Here is a 26,393-nt window from a genome sequence, read left to right as displayed (position 1 = left end):
ATCATTCCAGCATAGCCGACCTCAATAACAAGCTCACTCTCTCGGCACAAGGATCACATGTTCCCTTGGCTGCATCTCATTGGTCGAAAGTTCTCTGGCTGGCTCTGATTGGACTTTGTAACTAGGAAGTGATGAGATAAACAAAATTGTAAGATATACAATCAACGTTTGTTTACGATCCACAAATCAATGTAGAGAAGAAGAAACTGGTCAGAGAGTAACTTCCCAACACTCCCAGTATGAATATGAGGAAGACGTACTGGAAGAAGCGACTGTTGAGTCGTATCGGTACGACATTCACAGTCCGAGGTCTAAATTTCAATGTCAATCACAACAGAAGCTGAACGTTTTTACGCCTGAAAAAATAGTTCCTTTCAAGAACTGAATATACCTGGAATTTGAGCTAGAAGGAGGATTTTAAGGTGACGAGGTGAGTTTTAACGAACCTTGCCAAACATTTCCAGGTACTTTCTGGAACGTTTATTGAATATGGACAAAACGTTAAAAAATGTATAATAAATGTGGTAACACTGGTATGGTCCTTTAAGTACTTCGCATATTGCTAGTCAATATACTTTAGTTGATTACATTTTATTTTAATCTGGTTCTGCAAAGTATTTGTAGCCTAAAATGTAGTGGATTAGAAGTAGAAGTATTATAAAATGGAGTAGAGTTACTTCTACATTGTACTTAGTAATTAAGATTACAGTAATTACATAAATGTATATACCCACCCCACCACTGTTTACATAAATACATTTAATAACCGCAACACAGTTGTGAAATATTGTTTCTACTCAATATAATAATTACCAACTACTCACACTTTTAACTTCACGATTCATCTGTAGAATAAACAGCAGCATTTGTGGTTCACACTTAAGTCTTTCAATAATTAACCTGTGGGCTTTTAAAATAGACCAGAGTGCTTTAAAAAAAGCATAAAAATAGAGCTCATTTATTACATTCCTCCCCACGTCCAAGTTTTAGATATCCAATGTGTTTTAGTGAAATATGCATTAATGAAATAAAACAATTCACAAATGAATTATTGTATTAAGATAACTTTATTAAAAAAAATCCAAATCAACAAAGCATTAGCAATAAAGTAGACCTGGAGCGAACGGCAAACAAGTGTTTTGACAGTACAGTATGATAAAGACGAAACTCAGACTCTTAAGAAGCATTTAGTTAGAAGTGGCTGACCACACCTTCGAGGCTGATGTGGCCGAGCTGGCTACCTGGATTTCCCCTTTATTATTTGTCATTTCATTCCTCAAACACAAATCAATTAAATTTAACTGAAGCCGTTGTACAAATTCTATAAAAAAAAAAAAGACAAAAACATTAAGTACCACACTAAAATTACACAAACGTTACCAGTGCAACTGCAAGCATCTGTACATATCCAATGTTGCTCAGTAGGCAACAACGCAGGATGAAATATCTGCATTCAATTCATGAATCAATATTGAGTCTGACAATGGAGCAACAGGAAATCAACAAAAAGTGTAGATAGTCTTCAGCTTTGAACTTAACAGGGATCTGACGGACAGACGGAGCTGAACCATTCAAAATGGACGTCTCAGGTCTAAAAAACAAACGTCCTTTGGCTTGTGAGGAGTGGCTGTTAACAGCTAACAGGACTGCAGTGACAACAATCCTCACACACAGGAACAGGATGTGTGTGGGCCCATTCATGCACTCATTCATCAGTTCGTGCTTACGTCAATCTATCATTCACACAGCCGTATGTGCAGACGCCTCTCCACGCTATTTTTCTTTGGGACGTTTACAGCATGTCATCGTCTCCTCCTCCGTACATGTCGGCCAGCTTCTTGAAGCGGGGTCCCCAGTCACTGAGGCAGTCGTAGTCCTGGTCTCCGCTGCTCGACGAGTTCAGAGACGAGAGGCTGCCGGCGTCGGAGCCTCCTCCTTCGTAGTCGAACACCAGCAGGGAGTCGTAGGGGGGCGCCGTCGCGTCGTTGTCGGCTGCCTTCAGGTTCTGCAAAGAATGTATGTTCTCATTAATCATCTCACAAACGACCTGTTTTAATCAAGTGCGATTTTAATTTGTTTGTACGAGCTCTTGAATATTTTACTCACGTCATCTATGAAGTTGCCGATTTCCTCTGGGTTGGCGGGACGAGGCCGGTACTGAGGAGCCGGCATGAAGTTTGGCGCTACATCGTTCCTGAACACTTCGGGCCGGTTGTCCAGACCTCGGTGGAGAACACTCAGATCATAGTCCTGATGGGGAACACATGCAGGTTAACACATAAGATACCTCCAAATCACGTGTGCTTTCACACCATCCATGTAATCTAGGTTTCTATATGGAACACTGTCTTCTCCGTTAATCTACACACCAACGGTTGCTCTTCCTGACTGATGTACCGCCTCCTCGTAAAGAAATCTGTCCCAACTGAGTTTTCATTTACCTGATCGTCCTCCCCACCTCCCTCTTCATCATAGTAATAGATGTTGTCTCTGACGTCGTCGTCCTGCAGTAGGGGTTCCTTCTTCTCTCCTCGTCTCCGTCTGGTAAACAGCAGCAGCAGCAGCACCAGCACTGAACACACAGAGCACAACGTTTCATCCAACACCCAGGATTCAGTCGCCACCAGTCCCAACATGTCCGACAGCAGGGGAACGTGTTGAAGACTGGGCCGGTAACCATTAATATAATAATAAAAAGTATTCATCATTACTAGGGACAGATATCTTTTGAAAATATTTGATTCCTATACAGATGCCTTGAATATAAGATGACCTTATTTGGAGTGTTGATGGAGCAGCTACAATGTTAGCGTAGCCTAGCACCCATCAACCAGACTCCATTCAGAAAACACGTTTTAAAAGTAGTTAGCTTATCGTCTTGCAGACAGACCTAACAAAGCATGACTTCACACTTCTTACTGATCATCATTGTTATTATGCCGAGTTATTTCAGCATCCTTTTTATGGTTATTGATATTAAATCACAGCTAAATGGTTTATTCTGGTTCATCCAGCTGTAGTAAACCAGCTGATGTGTGTCTAACGAGATCCAGTGGATCCAGCTTGGTGATGATGTCATGAACCCAGACAGGACGGGGTCTGGTTTCCTGGTGGATCTAGGATCAGGAACCACTAATCCTGCCACTATTGCTGCCATTGCTTTTCCACATGTAGTCAGAAACACAACCCTCTGACTTCTTTTGTTTGCATCTACACTACATGAAATTATGAAAACCATCTTTACATTAATGAATAAAATCATATCTCAGACTTACTGAGCAGCAGCAGGATGCCTCCTAGTATTCCCAGGATCATGGGCAGTCCAGCAGCAGCTGCCTTCCGCTCTTGGCAATGCACTACTTCCCCAGTACAATCACAGACTGTGGCCAGGATGCTGCTGGCCTGCGACATGCCCTGGTTGTCTGCAACACTCAGGACCACATTGTACTGTCCATTGGAGAGCTCCTTGTTTAGAGTCAGGATGATGCCGGTTTCTGCAACAAACAGGAGAATCAATCAATGTTCTAGCTCCACAAACAACTCCGATATAAAATTCTGATGATTTTTGTGAAAATATATGACTTTTTTTTATGTTCTCCCACATATCATAAAAAAATGGCTCTGCTGTGTTGTTGTCCAGCTGGTGCTTGGGTGTTTTGTCCTCGGGTGTCGACTTCCATAACAATTAAAAACATTTCATGTGGTTTTTTGCTTGATCTAATAAATCGTTTTGCCATTAATAGTGTACATACTGGACTCGTTCATCCTGGCGGTCCAGTTGCTCTTCGACATGCCCTGTAAAGAGACGCTGTACGGAGCAGTAAAGCCCGGTCCGTCTTTGTCCGTCACCGACAGCAGCTGAGGAGCCGTCTCCTTGTTACACACCTGAGAAAACACAATTACACACTTCACCATCAACAACATATTACTAACAAACATGAATGGGTGACAAAAACCCACACAAAAACACAACATAGTGAACGAAATAAACATACAAAACAAAAATATATAAACATAGCAAACGCAATGACATTCCTGTCTCAATGTATGTTTAACAATAAGATGAGCTGCGACTCTGGGATGTCATAAAAGGTTTCCAGAACATCTGCTTTTCAGTATGTTCTCTTTTACTATGATTACATCGAAGGTGAAATGAAATACAGGAAGTGTGACCGTACAAGGGTCACGTTTTTTTAGAAAATGCAAAGCTAAAAACACAACACAATTAAAAAACATAACAATCAAATACACAATATACATGGTGTGCGGAGCCTGTACATTCATCCTGTCTAAACATGAACGGTAGGGCAGCAGGCAGAGAACCCCAAGTTTAGGTGTTAGGCCTCTAAAGCCCATCATCACGGGTGACAGAAAATGTAACACGTTTGGTCTGATTCAAACTACTTAAGCTATATATGATCAATCTGGGCAATACATTTTAAATCACACCCATCACAGATGACAAGTTCTGCACCAGAACCTCAATTTAAAAACATTACAGCTGGTTAAGTGTTTAGGAGAGGAAACGCACCCTGATATCACGGTCCTGAATGATGGGGGCGTTGTCATTGACGTCTTCGAGCTGGATAATTAGAGTACCGGTTCCTGTGGCTGGGATGTCATCTGGTGAGGTCACACACACACACACACACACACACACACACACACACACACACACACACACACACACAGTTAGACATAAAGCAGTGCAGACACCCTGATGAGCCTGTACACAAGCAAGCCTCCTCCTTACCATTGTCATATGCACCGATGAGTGCTGTGTATTTGTTGTCCCTGACGAAGACAGACTCTCTGTCCATTTGATTCTTTACTTTAATCAGGCCCGTCTCTTTGCTCACGTTCAGCCAGCCGGCAGGGTCTCGAATTATTCTGTACCTGCATATTAACAAGAAAATCACAGAGAGAAACAGAAGTATTATGCAAGTGAACAGATTAAAGTGAGCACCTGGGATCGGCTCCAGCCCCCCCGCAACCCTGAATACAGGAAAAGCGGTCGACGAGGGATGGATGGATGGAACTATGATTAATGTCTTTTCATATCTAAGCTATTACACTCCATGGAACATTAACCACCAAAGATCACAAATGCAATGTAAACAAACGCTTGACTTTCCAGAAGTGTGTAAATAGTGAGCATGTAACGTTACGCCAGCGAGACATTACGAGCATCAAGTCACCTGATGATCGACCAGTTATCTGTGATCATGAATACAACGTCAGACACCTTTGACTTTCTAGAGTTTTATAAACAGTCTAACATGTTGATAGACGATGCCGGCCGGTGTTTGGGTTTGACCAGTTACCGTGTACACTGATGACTCTAAACTGAATGTATTGTGGTTGCCAGTAGTGATGGCAGCTGTTAGAAACATGTAGGTGTCCTGGAAAAAGCCTTCAATCTATTTAAATTACACCCGTGTTTATTATCTCCGCCAACCATTTACTGGAGTGACGTCAGCTGTTTAAAAACCAAAAGAACATGTCAGTGTCCTCGTAAAATCCATCTGTACTTATAATCTGCACCAACCGTTTACTGAAGTTACCCACAGGCAAGGATGGAAAGAAATCAGCTGAAATTCACCAGTCAACACGGTCTCCGTTTAAACCGACACATCTGTTGGTCTGAAATGATCCTGTGTGAATTGTGAAGAACTTGAGTCTGTTGGAATATGCATTCTGGTGTATATAACGAGCATCACTGTGTTCCAAGCTTCTAACCCGTCTGGATGACAAAACCACATTTACGTTGGCGACGTGCACACTATTTTTTATGACGTTGATTGGAAATGGGTCCATCAGCACAAAACCCCAGCAAAACTAATCATTTATAATCCATACAAACCCATCATTTAACTGTCCTCATCTGTAAGCACCCCACCGTCCACACAGCTGCTCATCCTATACAGTTCTCCTCTTTCAGCACCAAAGTGTTGACATAGGATGTGCTGGAAATTACAGTGAGGAGGGTCTGCAGCCTCCATGTTATGCTGCGTTCTCACCAAACTTAGTTCATTTTTTGTGTTTGCATCACTTGTGCTCGGTCAATTTCACCAAGCTGAATTAATTTAGCAAGAATACACGTCTGCATAATCATGAGGACGATGGTGGCGATCAGTAACATGTCTGCTTTGTTAGGTCTGTCTGCAAGACGACAAGATAACCACTTTTAAAATGCTTTTTCTGAATGGAGTCTGGTTGATGGGTTCTAGGCTATGCTAACATTGTAGCTGCTCCATCAACACTAATAGGAGCTACTATGGTAGAGCTCTGACCACAGACACAGGATATATGATTCCAATTCATATCCAGCAACATCTCAATTTCAACTTGCACAAAGTGAATTGTGGGTATTCACCTCACTGGTATTCATTTGCATCTCTGCATTGACTTTGTATGCAGACTGGTCATTTACATTTGGTGTGATTACAGCCGTTTCGGTGTTGCCCTTCTGAGGTGTCTATGTTAAATAGACCTGCATGTATATCACCTGCACATCAGTATCTAACTCATTCATATCCATTCACACGCCAATGATGCAGCACTGGGGGCAATTGGGGGTTCAGTATCTTGCCCAAGGATACTTCAACATGCAGACTGGAGGAGCTGGGATTCGAACTACCACCAAACTTTCAATTGGAGGACGACTCGCTCCAACTCTGAGCCACAACCGCCCCAAAATACACGATCCAAATAACAAGGGACATCAGAGTTTGATCTTACATGACTTTCTGTTTGCGTGCGGTGTCTGGGTCGGACGCCGTGTACTGCACCACATCGCTGTCGACCGCAAGGTCCTCCCGTTTTGACACAAGCTTCTCTATTGGATCAAAGATTGGGGCTTCGTTGACGTCCTGCACCGTTACTACGACGGTGGCGGTGGAGGTGGGCAGCGGAGTGGCGAAGGGAACCTCATTCTCCACTGCAACCAGAAGAGTGTGCTGCGCGCTCTTCTCAAAGTCAAGACCCTTGAAGGAAAAGCACAGCGTCTCAAACCTCTAATTCCCTCTTAACTTTGTTTTTAACTTGCATAACACATAACAGTGACTTATCTAAAAAAAAAATGCTGGAAAAACACCTTATGAAATACATTTGATAGATATCTCAAGTTAAACATTGTGTCTTTTTTTCCTACCTTGGCAGTAGAAATGATTCCTTCGTGTTTGTTAGTTCCTGTTTTCACGGTGAAAAGTCCTCCAGGGTCACCCTCGACAATCTTGAACTTGGCGTTCCAGGCTGGGGAATGTGCATCGTCGTTATCCGTTACCGACATCGTAAGGATCTGAGCGCCCGCTTTGTTTTCTTCAACTGTTGCCTCATACTGGAAGAATGCAACGGAAGAGTTAAGACTGCATCGAACAAAAAAATAAGCATTGGAAAAAAGGTTGCTGCGTGTGAACAAGAATTATTATTTCCCCCCCCAACTGTAAGCCTTAGTTTCCTGATGTGCATCTTTGTGCAGTCATTACTGCCGTGGCCAGCTATGGGATGCTCCGTTTGACATCAGTCACTCACCATCATTAACTAGCAGTCCCATGGAAACTGCTTCAGCATAGGTGTACGATGTGAAGATATTAGATTGTGAACTATTAAAATGTCTCCGCGATCTGCCTGTACAGAGAGGTCGTTATTACCGTGCTACAGTCCACACGGAAAAGTTTTTTTGTGTGTAAAGGCAGAAGTCTTGTGCGTTTGGGCCGTCCACATGGATCCGGCGTTTTGGTGCCTGTAAACGCACTTTTTGGAAACCAGGTCCCAGGATGAAAAAGAACATAATGCCACCCCTCCGTTTCGTCTTTGTGTAGACGGCAAAAAGGCATACGATGATGTCATCACCCGTCGACCCTCTAGTCTGACTTCTTCCCCGCGACGTCTCATAACAACAACGGCGGCCTATGCTTGCTACTTTAAAACTAGCAAATCTGCGACTTTATAAAGTAGCAAAATTGATACTCAATTTTGTGAGCCCCTCTCTCGGCTCTGTTTTTTTTTTAACTACAGTGTCCCTAATACCCTTTCCGTACCTCCGTCACTGCGCTGAGCTAAAAGGATTACGGACAGCTTGAATACAGCGCGCAAGCTTTCTGCACATGCACTCTTCTCCTCTGTTTTGGTTTATTTTTGTAGCAGAAACAGGGCCACCTAAGGGCCTGGAATATGTACTGTTTATATTGTTTGAAACTGCCTTTTCCTCATCGATGTCTTGTTCTGTTTGTTTCTATTCTACTTCTCATGTTTATGAGAAGGATACATTCTGCTACCTCAAAAACAAAGTGAATAGACTGGTTTTGCTGAGGATCTGTGTCTAATAAGCAACTGACTGTTACAATTCTACCAATGTTAAGACTTTGTTTTAATGTTACGTAGCATTTTGGGAGTTATGCAAAAGTCTCTGATTGTACTTGATTAAAAGTCTAAACCATGTCAAAATTCTTGTTAGATGTTGATACTTTGAAGAATTGCACTTGCACATTTGATTCAAAACTGTTCGAAAAGGTACTTTGAAAGAATAAAGATCATTTAGGCCAGTTTTGTTACCTTGTAGGGCTATATTTTTTTTAAATAGGGAAATTAGTTTGGTTGTTCTGTTCAGTAACTTGCAAAAGAGATTGTGGATCGTGATCCTGCCTGAAAAAAATTGTGATATGATATTTTTGCCATATCGCCACCCCTACTTCAGCATGATGAGAACTTGATAAATCTGCTGTACCGACAGTAGTTATGGTTGCTGAGCTCCGACTGGAGAAAGAGTTGAGAGAACAATACACTTCCAGTCATGACTGATGTACTTACGGTGCGCTGACTGAAGACTGGAGCATTGTCGTTGCTATCTGTGACGGTCAGAACGACTGTGGCTGTTGCAATCAAACCTTCTCCCACCAAGTCTGCCACTTGCACAATCAGAGTGTACTTCGGATATTTCTGTTAGGAGAGACACAATGAGTTTAACTCAACCATTGGAAGACTAAACATGATATTTATTTATGATATGTCATTTTACAGTCTCTGTTGGAGCAGAGTCCATTAATCAAAAACAAAGCAGTGAAACCAATGATAGTCCCATGAGTCCCAGTTGGTGTGACGTTACATGATGACACCATCTCAAGTCATGGTCATCAGAACAAAACAAGGAACATTTATAGTGTATAAAAGCAACAGAACCCAGCTTCCATTGCATGGGAGAGGGGCGTTCCTAAGATCCACAGTCACTTTGATCATCGTTGCATTGTCTGTGTCTTTGAAAATTACAGTAATGTTCTTTTTAATGCAAAACTGAGGGAAGTAGTGAGTTGGTCCGAATGAATAATCATAGCATTCATGTGAAAAGTAATCTCAAGACGCATTTGGGGTTTGACACCAGATGGAAAGTTACAAATTTCTTCTTTTCTTTTTTATATGATGAAAAAATCTGAGTGTGTCGGACTGGAGACCTGGGAGCTCGTCCGTGATCACCACTGGTAAAGAAAGACCAGTGAGATAGGTTTGAGGAGACTCACCTCTCGGTCGAGTCCACCAGCATTGACTCTGATGACTCCACTGACTGGGTTGATCGCAAAAAGGGAGTTGCTGGGCAACACTGGATCCTGGCTCATAATACGGTACCTGATATCCGAGTTGTCATTATTTGGCTCGTCAATATCAGTGGCCACAACCGTCAGCACCTCAAAGCCTGGAGAGAGGGAAGTCCATATTGCAAAATATGTGTTCAGCATTTTCAATTAAGATTTAGCCATCCAAACATGACAAAATCAAGATAATCAAGATAGATGAATGATGCAATGATGTTCTCGTTCCGTCTTGTGTCAAATCCGATTTGATGTTCACATTTAACCTTTTGTCCTGTAAAAGCAAAACAAACTGTAGAACTCTAACAGACATCTTCAGGTTTAAATGAGATTCACTGATGATACCTATTTTTGAGGCCTCAGCAACTTCTCCCAGAAAGGTATCTTGTTCAAAAACAGGTCTGTTGTCGTTCTGGTCGGTTACTTTCACGATAATCTCCATGGGGTCCTCGGCATTTCCTGCACCCTCCGATTCAGCATGTGCATAGAACTGTATAAGACAAACATATCTGTTATACTGTACATGCAGGACATATCTGGTTGTGTTCATCTTCATCGTTTCTCTCCATGCCCTTATGACTACATCATCTATTAAAGTTCTTCTGTAGTCTTTATTAATGAAGTCAAAACACACATCGAGTATTCTGAAGGAGCGATGTACCAACAAGGTGACCAACTTTCCAAAAAATCATCTGTGATTGTGTTGATTAGTACAAATGAGTAGCTACTAGCTGTCTACATTCAACCAATCTACTGTATAACACTGCTAACCTTCACGTGTGGAGTCGTTTATAGTTTTCGTCATTCGTCCATCATCGTACTAACTTGACACTAACTGCGGGCTGAACGCTCTGTGTAATGTTATGTTGTTATAGACTGTTTAATGGCTTTGGCCAGGGGTGGCAGAAACCAGTGAAGAACTTTTGTTTTTGTTTGCTCCCCACCAACTGCTTCGTGGGAAGGAGAGCTTGCGGCAGCTCAGGGGGATGACCTTCAGTTAGTGGCTGTAACTGCTCAGATTTAACTGGCAAAAACCCCAGGGGGGTGAGGAGCAGTCCCCATGGTTTTCTCCAGCTGAAGTCGAGCTCCTTACTAAGGGAAGCTCCTTCCATCTTCCTGTACTCCCAGCAAGACAGTCTCCCAGCACTGGGTAGGAGAGTTCTCCTTTTTCTGCCACTTTGTTTAAATTCAATTCAAACTCCAAAACTCAAATGCACCATAGATGTTACTGACAAGCCCTCGGGGGAGCGCTACCTCTTCATTCTATGGACTGGAGGGTTTTTTCAGGGCGATTATCCTTATTTGGTGAAGGGTGTTGGTACAGAGGATGTTGTATGGTACAAAGCCCTCTGAGGAAAATGTGTGACTTGTCTCGTGCCAGTACTTCAAAACAGGAAAACAGGAAATGACGGAACGGAGTGCAGATAAAAACAATGCACACACAGTCTTGGTACCATCGTCACTTCCGCCCCGCCCACACACCGCCATTGGATACTCTGATTCGCTAGCACACCGCCAATCAGAGTATCCAATGGCTCAGACGTCCAACAGCCCACCTCCTCAGACTTCGCATGCTCAGTCTGATCAGACAACGTCCGCGCGGCTCCGAAAGCTTCCGACGCAGCTGTACACACCAAACATATGTGTTCCCGACCTCGTCCGAGACTCTCCAAACTAGGGCTGAACGATTTTGGGAAAAGATCTAATTGCGATTTTTCTGACAGATATTGCGATTTCGATTTGATTCACGATTTCCTTCAAATCAAGCTTCAGTGCAATATTCACAATGTACAGTAACATTAAAACATTGAATGCTATAACTCTAATGCAAGGACTAAAGTTAAAAATTGCTTCCAAATGAATTTATTAACAAGAAACATGCATGTTCATTCTTTAAAGTCCTTGACCAATGGCAGTTATTACAAATGAACTAAAAGAGCCATCTTTGACTGTCTTAAAATGTGCAAAAATCCTTAACTGTAATAATTTAATTGTAAATCAAATACAAAAACTGTTATTGAAATAAAATGACCCTTCTAAAAAATATGTCAGACATTAAAATAGGTGGGTCATTCATTTATGGCTTACCACTTTTTCTTTACACTCCGCGTATAGCTGTGGGACGGCAACCTGTTAGAAGTCGGTGCGGGAGGGAATCGTATATCTGTCCAGCGTGCGGAGGAGGTTTTTAAATCCGTCTTTCCGGTGTCTTCCGCTGCTCTTATCGTACGGAGTTACACTGGCAAAAGATGCTGTAATTGTAGTCTGTTTGCTACAGTGGGCCTGATCATCATAGTCACCGGACTTTTTCGTCATGCACGCGTCATGCAAATGTCCGTGGTGATTTTTCAAGTGCCGGTGTTGTGCCGTAATCAGCGCCCCTGCCGTGAAATGCACCCTCTCGCGGGAGATTATATCACCGGTATATATTGGTTGTGTTTCCGCTGGATGTTGCAACTTTAGCGCGACAGGTTTTGCACAGTACCCGTTTCTGGTGCACGTCTGCAGCCTCAAACCCGAAATACTCCCAAATGACGGACGTGCTGTTTTTCTTGGCGATTAAATCCCCTAACTCCGCTTCTGGTCCAGTTGAAGTAATTTCTGACTAATTACAAATACGGAGCAGGTTAATACTGATTGGTTAGCGTGACCTGTTCACGAGTAGTCTGATTGGTGAGCTTGGCAGGATGGTCGGGAGACGGCATGTGTAAAATAGTTGACAACAGATCCTGGGTGAGTCAGGAGCGCTGCAAAAACCGCAGCTTTGGCGATCACATGATCGCGTTGTCTGAAATCGCAATTTCGGTCAGAAAACGATAAATCGTTCAGCCCTACTCCAAACGCTTCAGACGTCCAACGGTTGGGCCGGTGTGTTCCTGCCTTAATACACAGACGTCTTTGACCTCTTCACATTCTGCTAGTAATGTGACACCATTTTTAATGCTTTAAACTTTTGCAATTTTACATATTGCACCTTTAATTCCTAACTAATGACTTCTGAAGAGAAATGAAGAGTACAAAGTGTGTTCAGATGACTCCCTATCATCTGAATAACTGAACAAAAGAGTGTATAAAACTGAAGAGAGGATGCTTACCATATACTTGTCTTGGCGCTCTCTATCCAGTGGTTGTGTAAGGTACAGAACACCAGTGTCTTTGTCCATGGTGAAAAAGCCAAGAGGAGGCTGATCAGCTCCTGGACCAGTGATGCTGTAATAGATCTTCTTCTCTTTATCCTCACTAGAACGGATCTGGAAAAACAACACCAGGCCCGAGTTATACCACTCTTAGTGACCGCAACAATAGTTACAATACTGCAAAACAGTTTATGATAATGCTGATACTTTACTTATATAAATATAATGTCATTATGATATTATGATATTGTGGGAGGCTGTTGTGCTTTCTGTGTTGATTTCTCCGTTTATGTAATGGGGGTGGTCGAGATAGAATCGCCTTTAATCTTCTGTAACTACTATAACAGAGAGGTTATTCCTTCTGCTCTAAAAACAAACGACAATCTTTAAACAACTGAATGTATTGCATTAATTCAGTAGTGCTGAAGTCTTTGAGATAAACTGCATTTATATTTGAGGAACATCAGTATTTCAGCCATGGTGCACCCATAGACTGTACATAAGTGGATGTAGTCATGGTGATGCCCCCACTTTGGTTTGTGGACTACGGTTTTGAAGGCTCGAGTTTGGCATTTTGGCTGTCGCCATCTTGGATTATTGCACCCTGTGAAGGAAGTGACCATATTTGGACTGTTGAGGAGCAACAGGTGGATCTGATGAACACAAGCAACAGAGCAGCACCCTTACTGGATCTAGATCAGGAATGCCAGGGTTACGGCCCGCGGGCCGGACCCGGCCCGACTGTACGTCACATCCGGCCCACGGGTAAGAAGGGGAGAATATTTTTATTATTATTATTTTATCTATTTAAAAAAAATATATATATATACCGTAAATCCTCTAATACTGGCCTGTATTCTATTACCGGCCAGTCACATTGGCCGGGCAAGTGTCGACAGGCAGCGTTATTTCCACCCTTCCCATTCATTCAGTCAGGTTCGCGTCGCGAAGATTTTGGCTGAGTTCTATATTAAAGGATTTACGGTATGCCCTGCAATGCATTTGACTCACGGCGAGTGTGGACAGACGGTGCGCCGCTGCCTCCCGCAAGCTCTCGAAAATCTTTTAAACTGAATGTTGTCGATCTAAAATAAAGACAGATTCAGCAACTGCATCGCTTATTTCTCGCTTAAAATGTTTTCAGAAACACGTTTCGGTGAACTATTGTCGTAAAATAAGAGAACGTTTTCAAACGAGCCGCCATGGTGGTCGGTTTGAAATCCGGGAGCAGACAGGACAGCTGTGAAAGCGATCGTCCAATCAGGTGCAGCCATGTAGTGTGCACGTGATTGTATGAAGGAGAGCGCCTGTCAATCATCTTCCTTTGTAATGTATGTAATTTAGGCCTCATTGTGAGGCTATTTTGGTGCCGATGCAATTTCTTTTTGATGTGTAGGCCTTCATGAATAATTTCAAATAACCTACCTATCCATGTGTTGAGTCAATGTTTGGCCTTTTCAGTCCGAAAGTGTAATCCGGCCCCCTGAGGTCTAACTTGAAATAAATCTGGCCCCCTGTCCAATTTCACCGTTGCATCCCTGATCTAGATCCATTTGGATTCTGGTGTGAAGTATGATTCAAGGTCAATTTAACAGCCAAGTGTTGAAGTCATCTTAGTAGATAACTGCATTGGTAGTGACCTGTCAATCAGCAGGTAGCCCCGCCCCCTAAAGCATCCCCTGCTTTCTGGTCTGGTGGACTCTAAATGGACCATAATGTACTAAATGAACATCATGCTGGATTGAAGAAGACTTGAAACTAGAGATTGAGACCATAAACTCATGTTTACAATGTTTACTGAGATAATAAAATTCAATAACCAGGAATCGCCCCCTGATGGCCAGTAGAGAGAATGCCAGTTTAAGGCACTTCAGATTAGGCTATTCAGACTATTCAGAACAGGACAATGCCAGCCAGATGCATCTAGGAACAACTATGATCTTTCATTATTGCAATTTCTCCTGTGAATCGAATCAACTTTGTCTTAAAAAAACAAGGTATTACACGTTTTACCACAACTGAAGAGTTAGAAAATAAATAATTTAAACTAAGGCATCATTTAGGGAGGAAAGGGGGGATATGCACACAACAAAATAGAAGGCTATATTTGAATGTACAGTAAACAAAGGCTTAAAAAATTATATTAATAATATAAAAAAAGAGCTCAATGACAGCAGTGAAGACCAACAATGAGTCATCCTTTGCTGAAACAAATATTTAAAATGCAGTGCAGTATCAAATTAGTAGTCCCGTGGGGATTTAGTTCCTCTTACCGTGGATACTACTAAGGGGTAAGGTCCTCTTTTATTCTCTTCAACATTGATGTTAGGAATAACCCAGTCTCTCTTCCTCCTCCTCAGCCCTCCGCTCGTCTTGGGAAAATGCAGAATGGGCACCTGTTGATCGAAGATGATGCACATTTGTAGTCAGAGTGGAATGGGAGGTAAGAGGAATATGTATGTTTGATTTTGGGATGAACTGTCCCTTTAAGCTTGTGTCAACCACAGACCTTACTCGGGCATCTACACAAAAACCCAAAAGTGCAAAATGCCAACTAATTTCCAGGTGTTAGGGCTTACTCCGACAGCATGCTATGAAGGACTCAAGGCTCAAACCAAACAAGATTAATGCAGACTGACTGAGATAATTAAGTTAACTACTAGCAATTGGTAGCAACCTACTTTAATAGTAATAGCCTTTAAGATCAACTTCTCCCTCAGATTCTGCTGGAGCATTTCCTCTCAGCACATTAAGAAAAATGCAGCAGAGGAGTTGAGGGGGGGAGGGGACTGAAGGAGGTGTGGCTACGGAGTAACGGACACGGGGTTGTGGGAACGCCGATCACTTCTCAACAGGCATGGGACTTTATGAACATTTCATGTCACACTTATCCTGGTCAAAAAATAGAGATTCAAGATACATTCCCGATAATCAGCAAAATACCTGTTAAAATGGCACTTGTACCGTAGTATCACGTTACATTACATGAGCATTCAACTATTTTCACCATTATATACTTTAGAGTATTGTCTTGTTGAATAACATTTAGTATTGCAAAGAGGAAAAGGACCAGAGACTAAGTAACATTTAGTTAGCGTAGAAAAAAAATGTATAATGACTTTAAGGTTTAAGAGATCTTCAACCTGGAGTCCGTGACCCCTAAGGGGTCAGCAGAGTTACTGCAGGGGGTCCCCGAAATTATTTCATCCAAACCTTTTTTATCCCATAAATGATATGTCCAAAAAATACACATTAACGTGAATGCAAACTATAATAAAATAACATAAATTGTCCTATAAAATGTTATGAGGTGAAATTTTGATTAAAAGATCTATAAATATATGAATCTGTCAAAAAAAATATAATGACTTAGCATTACATCATTACGAAGTACTGTTATACATGAAAACATCAAAACATTGAACACCTCTGCTTTAAGCTATGAAAAATGCCTTTAAAAGACTTGAACCAGTGAGTCTTTGACACAGCCACAGGGGGGCAGTGTTTTATAAACAGACAGATCTTTGCATGCAGAGCCTTTTCACTGTCAAAACTGCCTCTAACAAAGTCTATTGTTGCAGACCCTTGATACATTTGATACATTTAACATTTTGAATGAGTGTTATTTAAAATGCAAGTTTCCTTCATGCCCCTTCATAAGTGTCTCTCATCCTACCTCTGTGTTATTAGCAGAGTCCACTTCAGCATGGTGGTGCTGATGGTTCTGTTGTTTGCCATCTCCCTGGTGATGCTCAGCATTTTGTTGGTGAGGTCCATGGTGAAGCCTGTGATGCAATACTTTGACAGGAACACTCACTTTACGACGACGCGAGTCCCAGGCGTGGATAGAGAATTCCCGTTCCTGATGAATATCAGACGGTTTTCTGACCTGGAGGGGAAAAAACACGCATTAGCAAAGGTCAAACCGCCATGAAAAACGTGTTTAGGGTAGGGTAGACAACAGATCAACAACATCTGCAACATTTCAGGTGGGTTCAGGTCAATTTGTGGTGTACTTGTACATGTAGGGGGTCCCTCAACAGAGCTAGATGATAGAATAGGAGTAGAATGGAAATGTAACAGGTTTCAGTAGTCAAGTCACTAGTACAAAATAAAATGTTAGTTGTCATGGTGACAACATGGCAATTGAAGCAGCAAAGTGTCACAGCTCATCAGGAAGACAGAGGACACTGCTCTGGAGACACAGTTCACCAGCCTGCTGCTCAGCTCATTTAACCAGTGTAGCATTAAAGAATGACAGAATTAGCTAACTATATAGCAGTCTGCTAGTTAGCGAGCTAGCTTGCTATTTCCACTGCTTTCATGTTGTACTCATTACAGAAAATGATGTGAACAAAGGTGTCACTCATCTGGCGATATCAGTGTAGTTTCTTATTGTGTGATAAGAGTGAGGATGACGCATTCATTTTGTTAAATGTGACTCATGTAGTCTCGCTGCTTCCTAACTTAACTAGTCCACTGATCCTTACTGTACAGAGTCATTACTGTAAACCTGTGAGCCAGATCCTTGATGCAAGTTGGTTTACCTAATAAGTAACCATAACTGGTGCAATGGAAACTGTACACACATGACCACTCTGAACATCCTGCTATGTTGATTTGAACGGGGATGTCCCCTCTACTCCGATAATATCTCTATAGGGTTTAGTGTAAGGGTGATTGATTCTCACTTTGATTCTTAATGGGACAAGCTTTTTCAAGTTATTGTTACTGCATAATTGAGCTAAACCACCTGAATTGTTGCCGATAAATTTCATTTTCTCTCACATGGATGTTTGAAGAACATGGAGGATTTTTGGAGAAAGAAGAAAAAGTCTGTTAAACTACACTGACCGTCAATGTGCCGTCCGGCTGCACCCTGAAGTGGCTGCTATCACTGCTGAAAAGGAATATTTTGCGGTCCGTGCAGTCAGTGAAGCCCACTGGAATTGGACAGGAGAAATAGTCATCGATTACAAATGCAGTACATACAGATAAAACAGAGAAATCATTGGCAAGTCATCAGAACATAAAGTAATGTACATCCTTTCACAAAATCTGACAATTCTAGAGAAGTCATTACATGTCATCACTAGGGGTGTCAACGTTTACAATTTTTTCTACACGTGTACACGGGGCTTCTAACCGACGTTTACCCGGTTACATGTTTAAATGTATGATCTCTTTCTATCGCAGTTGCACCATATAACCACTAGAGGGTTCCGTTTCCATTCAACCACCTTCTAATCCCATTAAATCAAAGCCATTCCAGTAGTTATCAGAGAAAAACGTTTATTCAACGTTATTCTCGTAAAAAGCCGACACAGAACACCAACCAACAATAAACAATAAAGGCTAAAATAACAAGCCATTAACAGCTTTTATTTTCAGCAGGATGACATTAGCACATGGAGAAGATGATGAGCGCCGCCCTCTTCTCAAGTCCTCCGCAGCCTATTCTACACAGCAGCTGTCTTGCCTTTAAGTGGTGTTGCTGGTCTGAAAAACACAATAATCGCCGCCATCGCGTCCCCGAGTCAACTTGAAGTCACGCGACACTGGCTGTGGCCGCAGGTTTTTTTCAACGTAACATTGTGCCCCATCATGTATGCGGAGAACTGCACTCGTGGGAACATTCAATTGTATAGTTAGTTAATGTTATTATCTGAAGCTTTCAGGCAACATTATCACCCTTAAAAATACTATAGGTGTATATATTGGTGAGAAATAAACGAGGAGAAGGAAAAATTACGTGTAAACGGTTATTGCTTTTTCTATTGATTTATTATCCGTGTACCCGCTTACACGTGTAGACGTTGACACCCCTAGTCATCACTGCCTCTTCCAGGCAAACAGTGATTCAGAGTAAACCTGCTCCGACATCAAACTCTGGTCTAGAGTCAATTTCCAGTGTTGCCGGTCAAGCGTACAAGTTCAACACATACAAAGGAGGAAGGTTTGACAGTGAAATACATCCATTTGAGGATGAGTGAACTGAGAAATGAGTTCATTTTGTCTAAAGGAAGCACATTAATAATGTTCTTGATTTGCAATGAAACAATGACTGCTAATGTGAGATGCAACTCCAACACCAAACAAAACTAGATTAGCCATGTCATGGTGGTGATGATAGAAGAACAGGGGTTCAGACAGCTGCTTCAGACTTTTATGAATGTGATAGATACACGACTCTGCAAGGGCTTTTAATTTGACACGACAGTGACGACACGTCGACAAGCTCTAGAATCATTGAGCGACACGCAGCCGAGGAGAGACGGGGAGAGCGGGGTAAGGAGTCAGGTAGATTGAACAAGCCAGCGTTAGGTTAGATCGATCTTATACCATTGACGTTATTCTCTATTGATATTCATGGACAACTAATTATAGCTATATCGTGAAATGATGGTCCAGATAACCAAACTTTAACGTTAGAGAACTCAGTGGGCCTTCATTTAAATGCCGGCCAAGTCTAAAGTCTAACTAAAGTGAATGTAATAACTATATTCAAGTCCACGAAACACTTGCTGCCAGACTTTACCACTTTATCAGTCAGTTAACTGCCTTGAAAGCTGAGAAAATAAGAAACATTCACCTGCAAGTAACATCACAAACATTTCAATATGTGATGCACAGTATGGACAGTGTTTCCTCTATAGTCATGCACCACTGATAAAATCACACACAAGCATTAATATCTTCTGCTCTCATGTTTCACGAGAGCAATAGAGCTTCTCCACACTACTCTCTGTGCCATTTCCTTTTTAAATGCTGTGCCTTGGATTTTATTCATGACAACGTGAAAAGGTTCATATGGATTACGAAAAGTGACTGATTAATATTGAAATAAACATTGAGGCCTTAAATTTGGGAGCATATTTTGGTAGCGGTGGTTTGGTGGTAGAATTCATGTTTAATTTGTTTTTTTAATGTTGCTAACATTTCGGTATTGCAATGAATTTATAACTGGTCATTAGGGCTGTTCGATTTTGCCCAAAAATTAAATCTCGATTTTCTTCTCTCAAAATCCGATTTTCGATTACGATTACGATTATTTTGTGAAATGACAAAAGGCAGAGAAATTATTTCAAATATGCTGTTTTTTATTGAACATTTTGCAAATAATTTCCCCATTGGGATTTGAGTGCAAACCTCGCTCTTATTAAACAAAAAATCCCTCAAGGGATTAATATAAAGAACAATTAATGAACTTTTGCCATCTGGCTTTGCTCCATGTTATCTTCTTGTAGACCTCTTGTAAAAAAAACAACAACAAAAAACAATCCCTTTGGGATTAAGATAAAAACCTCACTTTCACATGTATCTTAAGATGTGTCCATTAAACAAAAATGAATGAATAAAGTGCAGAACTTTAACTTAACTAAAAAATCGATTTTACGAGCTTCACGTTTTTAACATCGTCCTAACTACATAATCGCGATTACGATTTAAAATCGATTAATCGAACAGGCCTACTGGTCATTAAAAACACACTGTTTACATTATCAAAAGTCATTTCACAATTTGACATAGACAAAAATTAGCTGCAGTCATTTAAAGAAACATATTTGTTTACTAATTACCAGGTTTTTATTTGGGCAAAGTATTGAAAAAGTATATCACTTATAGAATCAGTGACAGAAAATCAAAATGTATCTTTCGACTTTTGCAAGCATGCCATTATATTTTGTTCCCAGTTCAACCATGCAAGACACTTTGTAACTTTGTTTTCAAATGTGCTCGGGATGCAACGGTTCTCAATATACTATTGAACTGTACGGTACGCCATGCACAGTTCAATACGCACTTGTGAATTGAGGTATTTTCCACCAGGAAAGGGAAAAAGAGATACTGTCCCAGCCGTACTTTCACCAGTGCCATCATGGCTGAGTTCTCATAATGCTCCAACCGGACCCCATGAAGGAGGCGGCCCAAATGTTCAACAACATGGTGACTCTCTGGAGTAAAGCCACCTCAAACTGTAGGTCGGCATCCACAGGCTGGGTCACAGGCAGCTACCACCCGCCGGCATTACAACAACTAGAGCAGTGGCTGCTTTCTGGAGAGCCACTCACACAAACAACTTCATACACAACACCGGCTCAGCAGTACTTTATCTGCCATGACAGTCCCACTGTCAGCCCCTCACACACCCAAGTCTCAACTAAAGAGCCGCTGACAGCGATGTGTTCATTATTATGTTTAAATGGGCAAAGTATTGGATCATGTTTCTATTCTAACTCATTATACTCCAATATATACTAACACCCGAAGCACTAAAACAAATATACAACTCCACTATATACTACTTGCTGTGTACATCGGAGGAAAACACTGCACTACTACATTTACCTGAGAGAAATGTTACAGATTGCAGATTCAGATTCGACTCACAAAACATAATTAAAACATGATGCATTATTTTTAAATTAACTATCCAGCATCATGGATTGAAAGCTTCAGCTTAAACAGATATTCCTCGGGAAGAACAAATCCTACACAGTCTTGAACACACTTATATACGCATATTTGAGTGCCGACATGTTTGGGCAAAAATAATTGGATATTGCGGATATTCTTCAATCCTACGGTTGTTTAATATCATAGGATTTAAATCACACTAATATTTTACATTACATTTTAAAGTATCGCATTAGAAAAATGAACTGAATGGAAGTGGCAAAATTAGATATTACTTCCTCAAATGCAAAACTATTAAAAAGGTTCCTAGGCTTGCTTGTGTGGTATTGCATTTATCGAAAATGCACCGCATGGATTATGGAAATACATTTGCCAAATAAATTCTCACGCAGCAAACACTGAACTCACATTTTACTGTCGGCATCTCAGATATTGCCGTAACGTGTGAATGCTCGTCTTTACTCCGGACAGCAGGATGAAACATGTCCAACTGATAGAACACTTAACTGAAACAAATAAAACCCTATTGAAACAAACTCCTGACAACCGCTCTCCATTTTCCTCTTGTAGACGGGAAAGAGAGCCAAGCCGACTTGTTTTGTTTCTTACAACAAGTTGATGGAAACATTTTCATCATTATTTTTGCAATATTTTAAAGGTTTGCTAAAAATGTACTTGACAATTGAATAGAAACATGGCTAGTGACTGATTAAAGGGTTTTCTTCTTTTAAATATACATTTTATGACATGACATAGATAAGTGCCAACCAGTCAACTTTATATGAGCAGTCACCTTCTGTAGATCAGGGCTGATATAAAACAGTATTGAAATGTGAAAACTGATATTTATAAATTTGAAATGTTGTTATTAACAGCGGTATTCATCCGTTTCATCACAGTAGTCATTTTGTTCACAGCTATATATAAAAAAAAAAAACAAACAGGTTTAGGTGTACAGTACTTGTTTAAACACCTGGCATCGTACTCATCCAGGAGGATATAACTACGCTTCTGCCAATAAACACACAAGCGGAGTCGACCGTAAAACTGCCATAACCCCGCACCAAACAGCTTATGACCACTAAACATTATCAAGACAACCTGAAAGCTTACAGACTCTCCGTTCTCTAAAAAGTAAACACATCTATCAGTAAGCTCTACCTATCAGTGCCCCATCCCCCACCCACCCCTGGCCCTATGCATGCTGGGATAGGCTCCAGGGTTCAGCAACCCTGCACACAATAGCCAATACAGTGGAGCAGCTTTTTTTCAACGTCTGACTGGCTGGCTGTGTTTGTTCTTACCAACAAATTAGAAACTTGCACTCCGGTACAAAGTAGAGTGAAGTCAAATGTTTGCTTGCTTTGCCTGCTGCATTTGTTGTTGCTTTTGGTTCTATATGTTTTGGTGACAAAAGACACTTTCTACATCCATATTTCTCAGAAGACTACAGCGTGGAACTTAATTGTTGTCAAACAAGTTATACAGCTAGACTTAGAAACCAAGCAGAAGCCTGGTTCATTATAGTATCACCTTGTGTTAAGAAAAGAAAAGAAGTGACAATCAGACAAAGACATAGTTAGCTATTCCACTGAGAGAGTTTGAAAAAACAAACAGACAGACAGAAAACTTCCATGAGCTGACAAACAGGCAACACTGCAGCTGTGTAGCGCTCCTTTTCTTTGAGTATTTGATAAAACAGAGCCTGCAAAACAGGCTCGGGGACATTGTTTTACCCTGCAGAGCATGTTGGAGCATTACATGAGGTGCAGAGTGAGAAGCTGCAAGCTGTGACCTTAAGTTGTTTTGGGAGGAGAAAAATGTGAATAGATAATCTATGGAAGGTCATCGGAGCCAGAGGAGCACATTAGAAAAGCTTCAATGCCTTCACTCTTCGGTCTATGGATAAAATGTTTAGATCTAGAATGTACAATCTAAATATAATTCAGATTTCACGATGAGCGTTGGAAATCAACATCATACAGCTTCCTGAAATGTTCATACCTTTTCCCAGGCGTGTGCCCCGATGCAGGTGCTTTCTGAACACCCTGAAAGTCAATGTATCCGACGGGAATCCAGGTACACATGTTGGCTCTTCAGCAGTCTCTAAAGCAGAGGCCTAAGAGGGGAAAACAACATTTTAATTGTCATAATCAGAATGGATGGAAACATGTAATCAGTAGGCTTTCAGAAAACTTTTTCAGTCTGATGTAGGCAAGGCAAGGCAAGGCAACTTTATTTGTATAGCACATTTCATACACAAGGCAGACTCAAAGTGCTTCACATCATAAAACAAAGTGAGAAGAAAAAAGAAAAAAAATAGAAGAATTAAAAAAGAAAATAATAAAACATTTAAAAATGCATTACAGAAAGAAAGGAGAATAAAAACATATTTGCAATAATTAAAAACAGTGCAGACATTAAACGATTTAGCAGAAAGCTATGGTGAACATAACAGTTTTCAGTCTAGTTTTAAAAGTGGTCAGAGTTGGGGCAAGTCTTACATCTTCAGGAAGTTTATTCCAGCTATTTGTTGCATAGTGACTAAATGATGCTCTCCCGTGATTGTTGTTTACTCTGGGAATCACTAACAGATTGGTCTCAGAAGAGATGTAGTTGAAGACGCTTATAATGGAAGTCATGGTATTAAATATATTACTCAACACTAGTGACATCCCCAACAGAGGTAGATACACTTAAAAAGGCCATAAAAAAGGAGTCACTGGGGTCCATTCAGGGTTATCAAATATTTGTATAATTGATGCATTAGTTTGGTCTATGAAATATTCATAAAAAGGTGAAAAATGTCTATGTTTAACAAGCATTCAAGGGAGGTCTTTTAAATTGTCATTGTTTTGTCCAACTAATAGACCTATAGACATATATATGCATATAAGAAGTGGAGGTAGTCGCCGTGATGTCACCCATTGGGTTGTGGACTACAGTTTTGTAGCCTTCGGTTCAACATTTTTGAATTTTTGCAACCAGAGAAGGAAGAGACCATATTTGGACTGTGGAGGAGCGACAGATAGATCTGATGAACACAAGTGGCAGAGCGGCACCTCGAGCTGCAACCTTACTGGATCTGGATCCACTGAACAGCTAAGTGCTAATGTAATATTAGTAGCATTGGTAGCATGGTAGAGACGGTAGCGAGGCTGTCAGTGACCCTTCAATCAGCAGGTAGCCCCGCCCCCTAAAGCATCCCCAGCTTTCTGGTCTGGTGGACTCTAAATGGACCATAATGTACTAAATGAACATCATGCTGGATTGAAGAAGACTTGAAACTAGTGATTGAGACCATAAACTCATGTTTACAATGTTTACTGAGATAATACATCAAGAGAGAAGTAGGACCATTTTCTCATAGACTTCTATACAACCAGTCGTACATAAAACAGGAAATCTGGAAGTAGCATTAATTGAATTATCAAAGTTGTTGCTCCAGGTATATCAATAACTGTAAGTCTGAAACTGTCTAAAAACATTTGATTCTGTAAAAATGTTACAAGAATATTATATTATAAGAAGGTTGATTGCCTCAAATGAATTGCAAAATAATGGGAAAACAGTTCGTCCCTAATGACGAATGCGTTTGTAATCAATCCAATCGAAACGTTTTGGAATTCAACCTGCCGACGTCATCAACGGAAGTAGGGCGAGGCCCGCGGAGACGCAGCGGCTCCCGAGGGGAGGACGACTCACTGAAAAATGGCGATTTCAAGCTGCCCTGTGTGTCAGAGATGACACATTTGCCTTGACGTCGTTTTAAAATTACTTCTGGTTTCATCAACACTATTAGTATCCAAGTCATGTTTAATTCAGACGTATTAAATGGTCGAAGCAGCGCTTATTAGAAGACAAGTTCGCCATTATCACCCGCCCAACAACCTGTAAATTAAGCGCTGGGCAGAGCCGCGGCAAGTGTTGTGAAGGAATAAGAGTAACGTTATCCAATACAATGCTGCATATCCGAAAGTTACTTTAAAACTACCAAAAAGTTAAGGTTTTCAAACACTAAACAGTGATTAATCACATGTAGACAAGTTACTAATCATTTCTCGTGACGAGGGAACGACAGAGATGGGTGGAAGCCATTTGAAGAGTTCAGTCTGCAGGAAATCTCACCTGAAAAACGACGATTAAAAAGCCCCAAAGCGCGAACCGAGCTGTCCCCATCTGTGTGTAAATCCTCCGGCAGCACTCCTCGCACGGAAAGCAGGGGAACGGACTTGTGAAATGATTTATGAATATATCCTTTGATAATCTTCGTCGTGTCCTCTCTCCTGAAGTTAGCTTCAGTAACTGGCTGAGTTCAGTCGGACGAGTTGCTGCAGGTACTCTCGGCGTATGACGTCAGCCTACAGGTGCGCGGGTTCCGCGTTCCTCATATGGTCATAGAGGCTGAACACACCTGAAGAGACAGATACCAGTAGTTTCTGTGACTTCCTGCTCATTAGTCGGTAGCAGATACACACCAGATACACACCAGATACACACCACACACCACACACATAAGCTGCTGCACACTCACTGGCAGCAGTTTAGAGCGATTAACTGTGACCGCGTAAAGAGAAGAGCTTTCTGCAACTTTCTGTCTCATTTCCGCTTAATGGCATTCTCTTACCCCCCCCCCCGTTTCTCACTCTGTCGCTTTCTCTCTATCTTTCTATCTCTCACCCCTTCTCCCTCTCTCTCTCTCTCTCTCTCTCTCTCTCTCTCTCTCTCTCTTCTCTCAATTTTTTAAATTTCGTTATGCGTTATTGGCATGAACGACCTAATGACCTAAATGTTAATGTTAATTAGCGTCAGGTTAACAATATTGCCAAAGCATACATAGAATTAAACAAGTACACTAAAATAAATGCATACAAAATGAACAATAACATTAACAACAATCTTTCTCTCTCAATTCAAAAGTAATTTTTTTTCATGAGAAACATACGTTTACGTTGCCAAAGCAAGTGTGGAATAAAGACCAAGTAACTGTCTGCTAAAATACTGAATGTGTCAGTAAGCTGTGCGCTATTCAAACACTGTAGTGGAATATATAAGTAAAGTTAGAAAACTGGTGATTAACAGACAGCAGTTAAAATAGGTACAAATAACTGATCGTCACAGTGCAAATGATCTATACAGGTATACACACATGCTAGACTTGTGTATTCATTGTGTACTTATATCTGTTATTGACAACATATTTTCATATTTGATGCAACAATCCCATTTTACACCATCCTGTGGGATTCAAAGC

At 41.1% G+C, this 26,393-nt stretch overlaps 1 protein-coding gene across 1 annotated transcript; it reads right to left on the bottom strand.

The window, feature by feature from the left end:
* Positions 1 to 1,047: 1,047 nt before the first annotated feature.
* Positions 1,048 to 25,539, bottom strand: cdh31 (cadherin 31). The gene is made up of 18 exons (XM_084021225.1): positions 25,268 to 25,539; positions 23,144 to 23,258; positions 17,576 to 17,664; positions 16,398 to 16,610; positions 14,995 to 15,117; positions 12,680 to 12,835; positions 9,930 to 10,074; positions 9,516 to 9,688; positions 8,812 to 8,940; positions 7,154 to 7,339; positions 6,742 to 6,986; positions 4,754 to 4,896; positions 4,532 to 4,623; positions 3,753 to 3,885; positions 3,276 to 3,494; positions 2,442 to 2,572; positions 2,107 to 2,250; positions 1,048 to 2,005 (listed from the first exon to the last, which is right to left on the bottom strand). Exons 1-18 carry the CDS (start codon positions 25,316 to 25,318, stop codon positions 1,793 to 1,795), a joined length of 2,700 nt encoding a protein of 899 aa, XP_083877351.1. The 5' UTR covers positions 25,319 to 25,539; the 3' UTR covers positions 1,048 to 1,792.
* Between the last annotated feature and the right edge of the window lie 854 nt (positions 25,540 to 26,393).

This window comes from Eutrigla gurnardus (genome assembly GCF_963514095.1).
Source record: "Eutrigla gurnardus genome assembly, chromosome: 11".
Taxonomy (NCBI): domain Eukaryota; kingdom Metazoa; phylum Chordata; class Actinopteri; order Perciformes; family Triglidae; genus Eutrigla; species Eutrigla gurnardus.
The sequence above is the reverse complement of the archived record's forward strand: the minus strand, read 5'-3'. Positions and strand labels throughout refer to the sequence as shown.

What these genes read in the sequence shown, in the direction of transcription:
- cdh31 (XM_084021225.1), bottom strand. Translation starts at nt 25,318, where the DNA reads ATGGGGACAGCTCGGTTCGCGCTTTGGGGCTTTTTAATCGTCGTTTTT. An exon ending in TGCTGAGGCCTCAAAAATAG is followed by an intron (nt 9,689 to 9,929) that starts GTATCATCAGTG and finishes CCCTCTCTCCAG; the next exon opens with GCTTTGAGGTGCTGACGGTT. An exon ending in CATCGGTGCATATGACAATG is followed by an intron (nt 4,624 to 4,753) that starts GTAAGGAGGAGG and finishes TGACCTCACCAG; the next exon opens with ATGACATCCCAGCCACAGGA.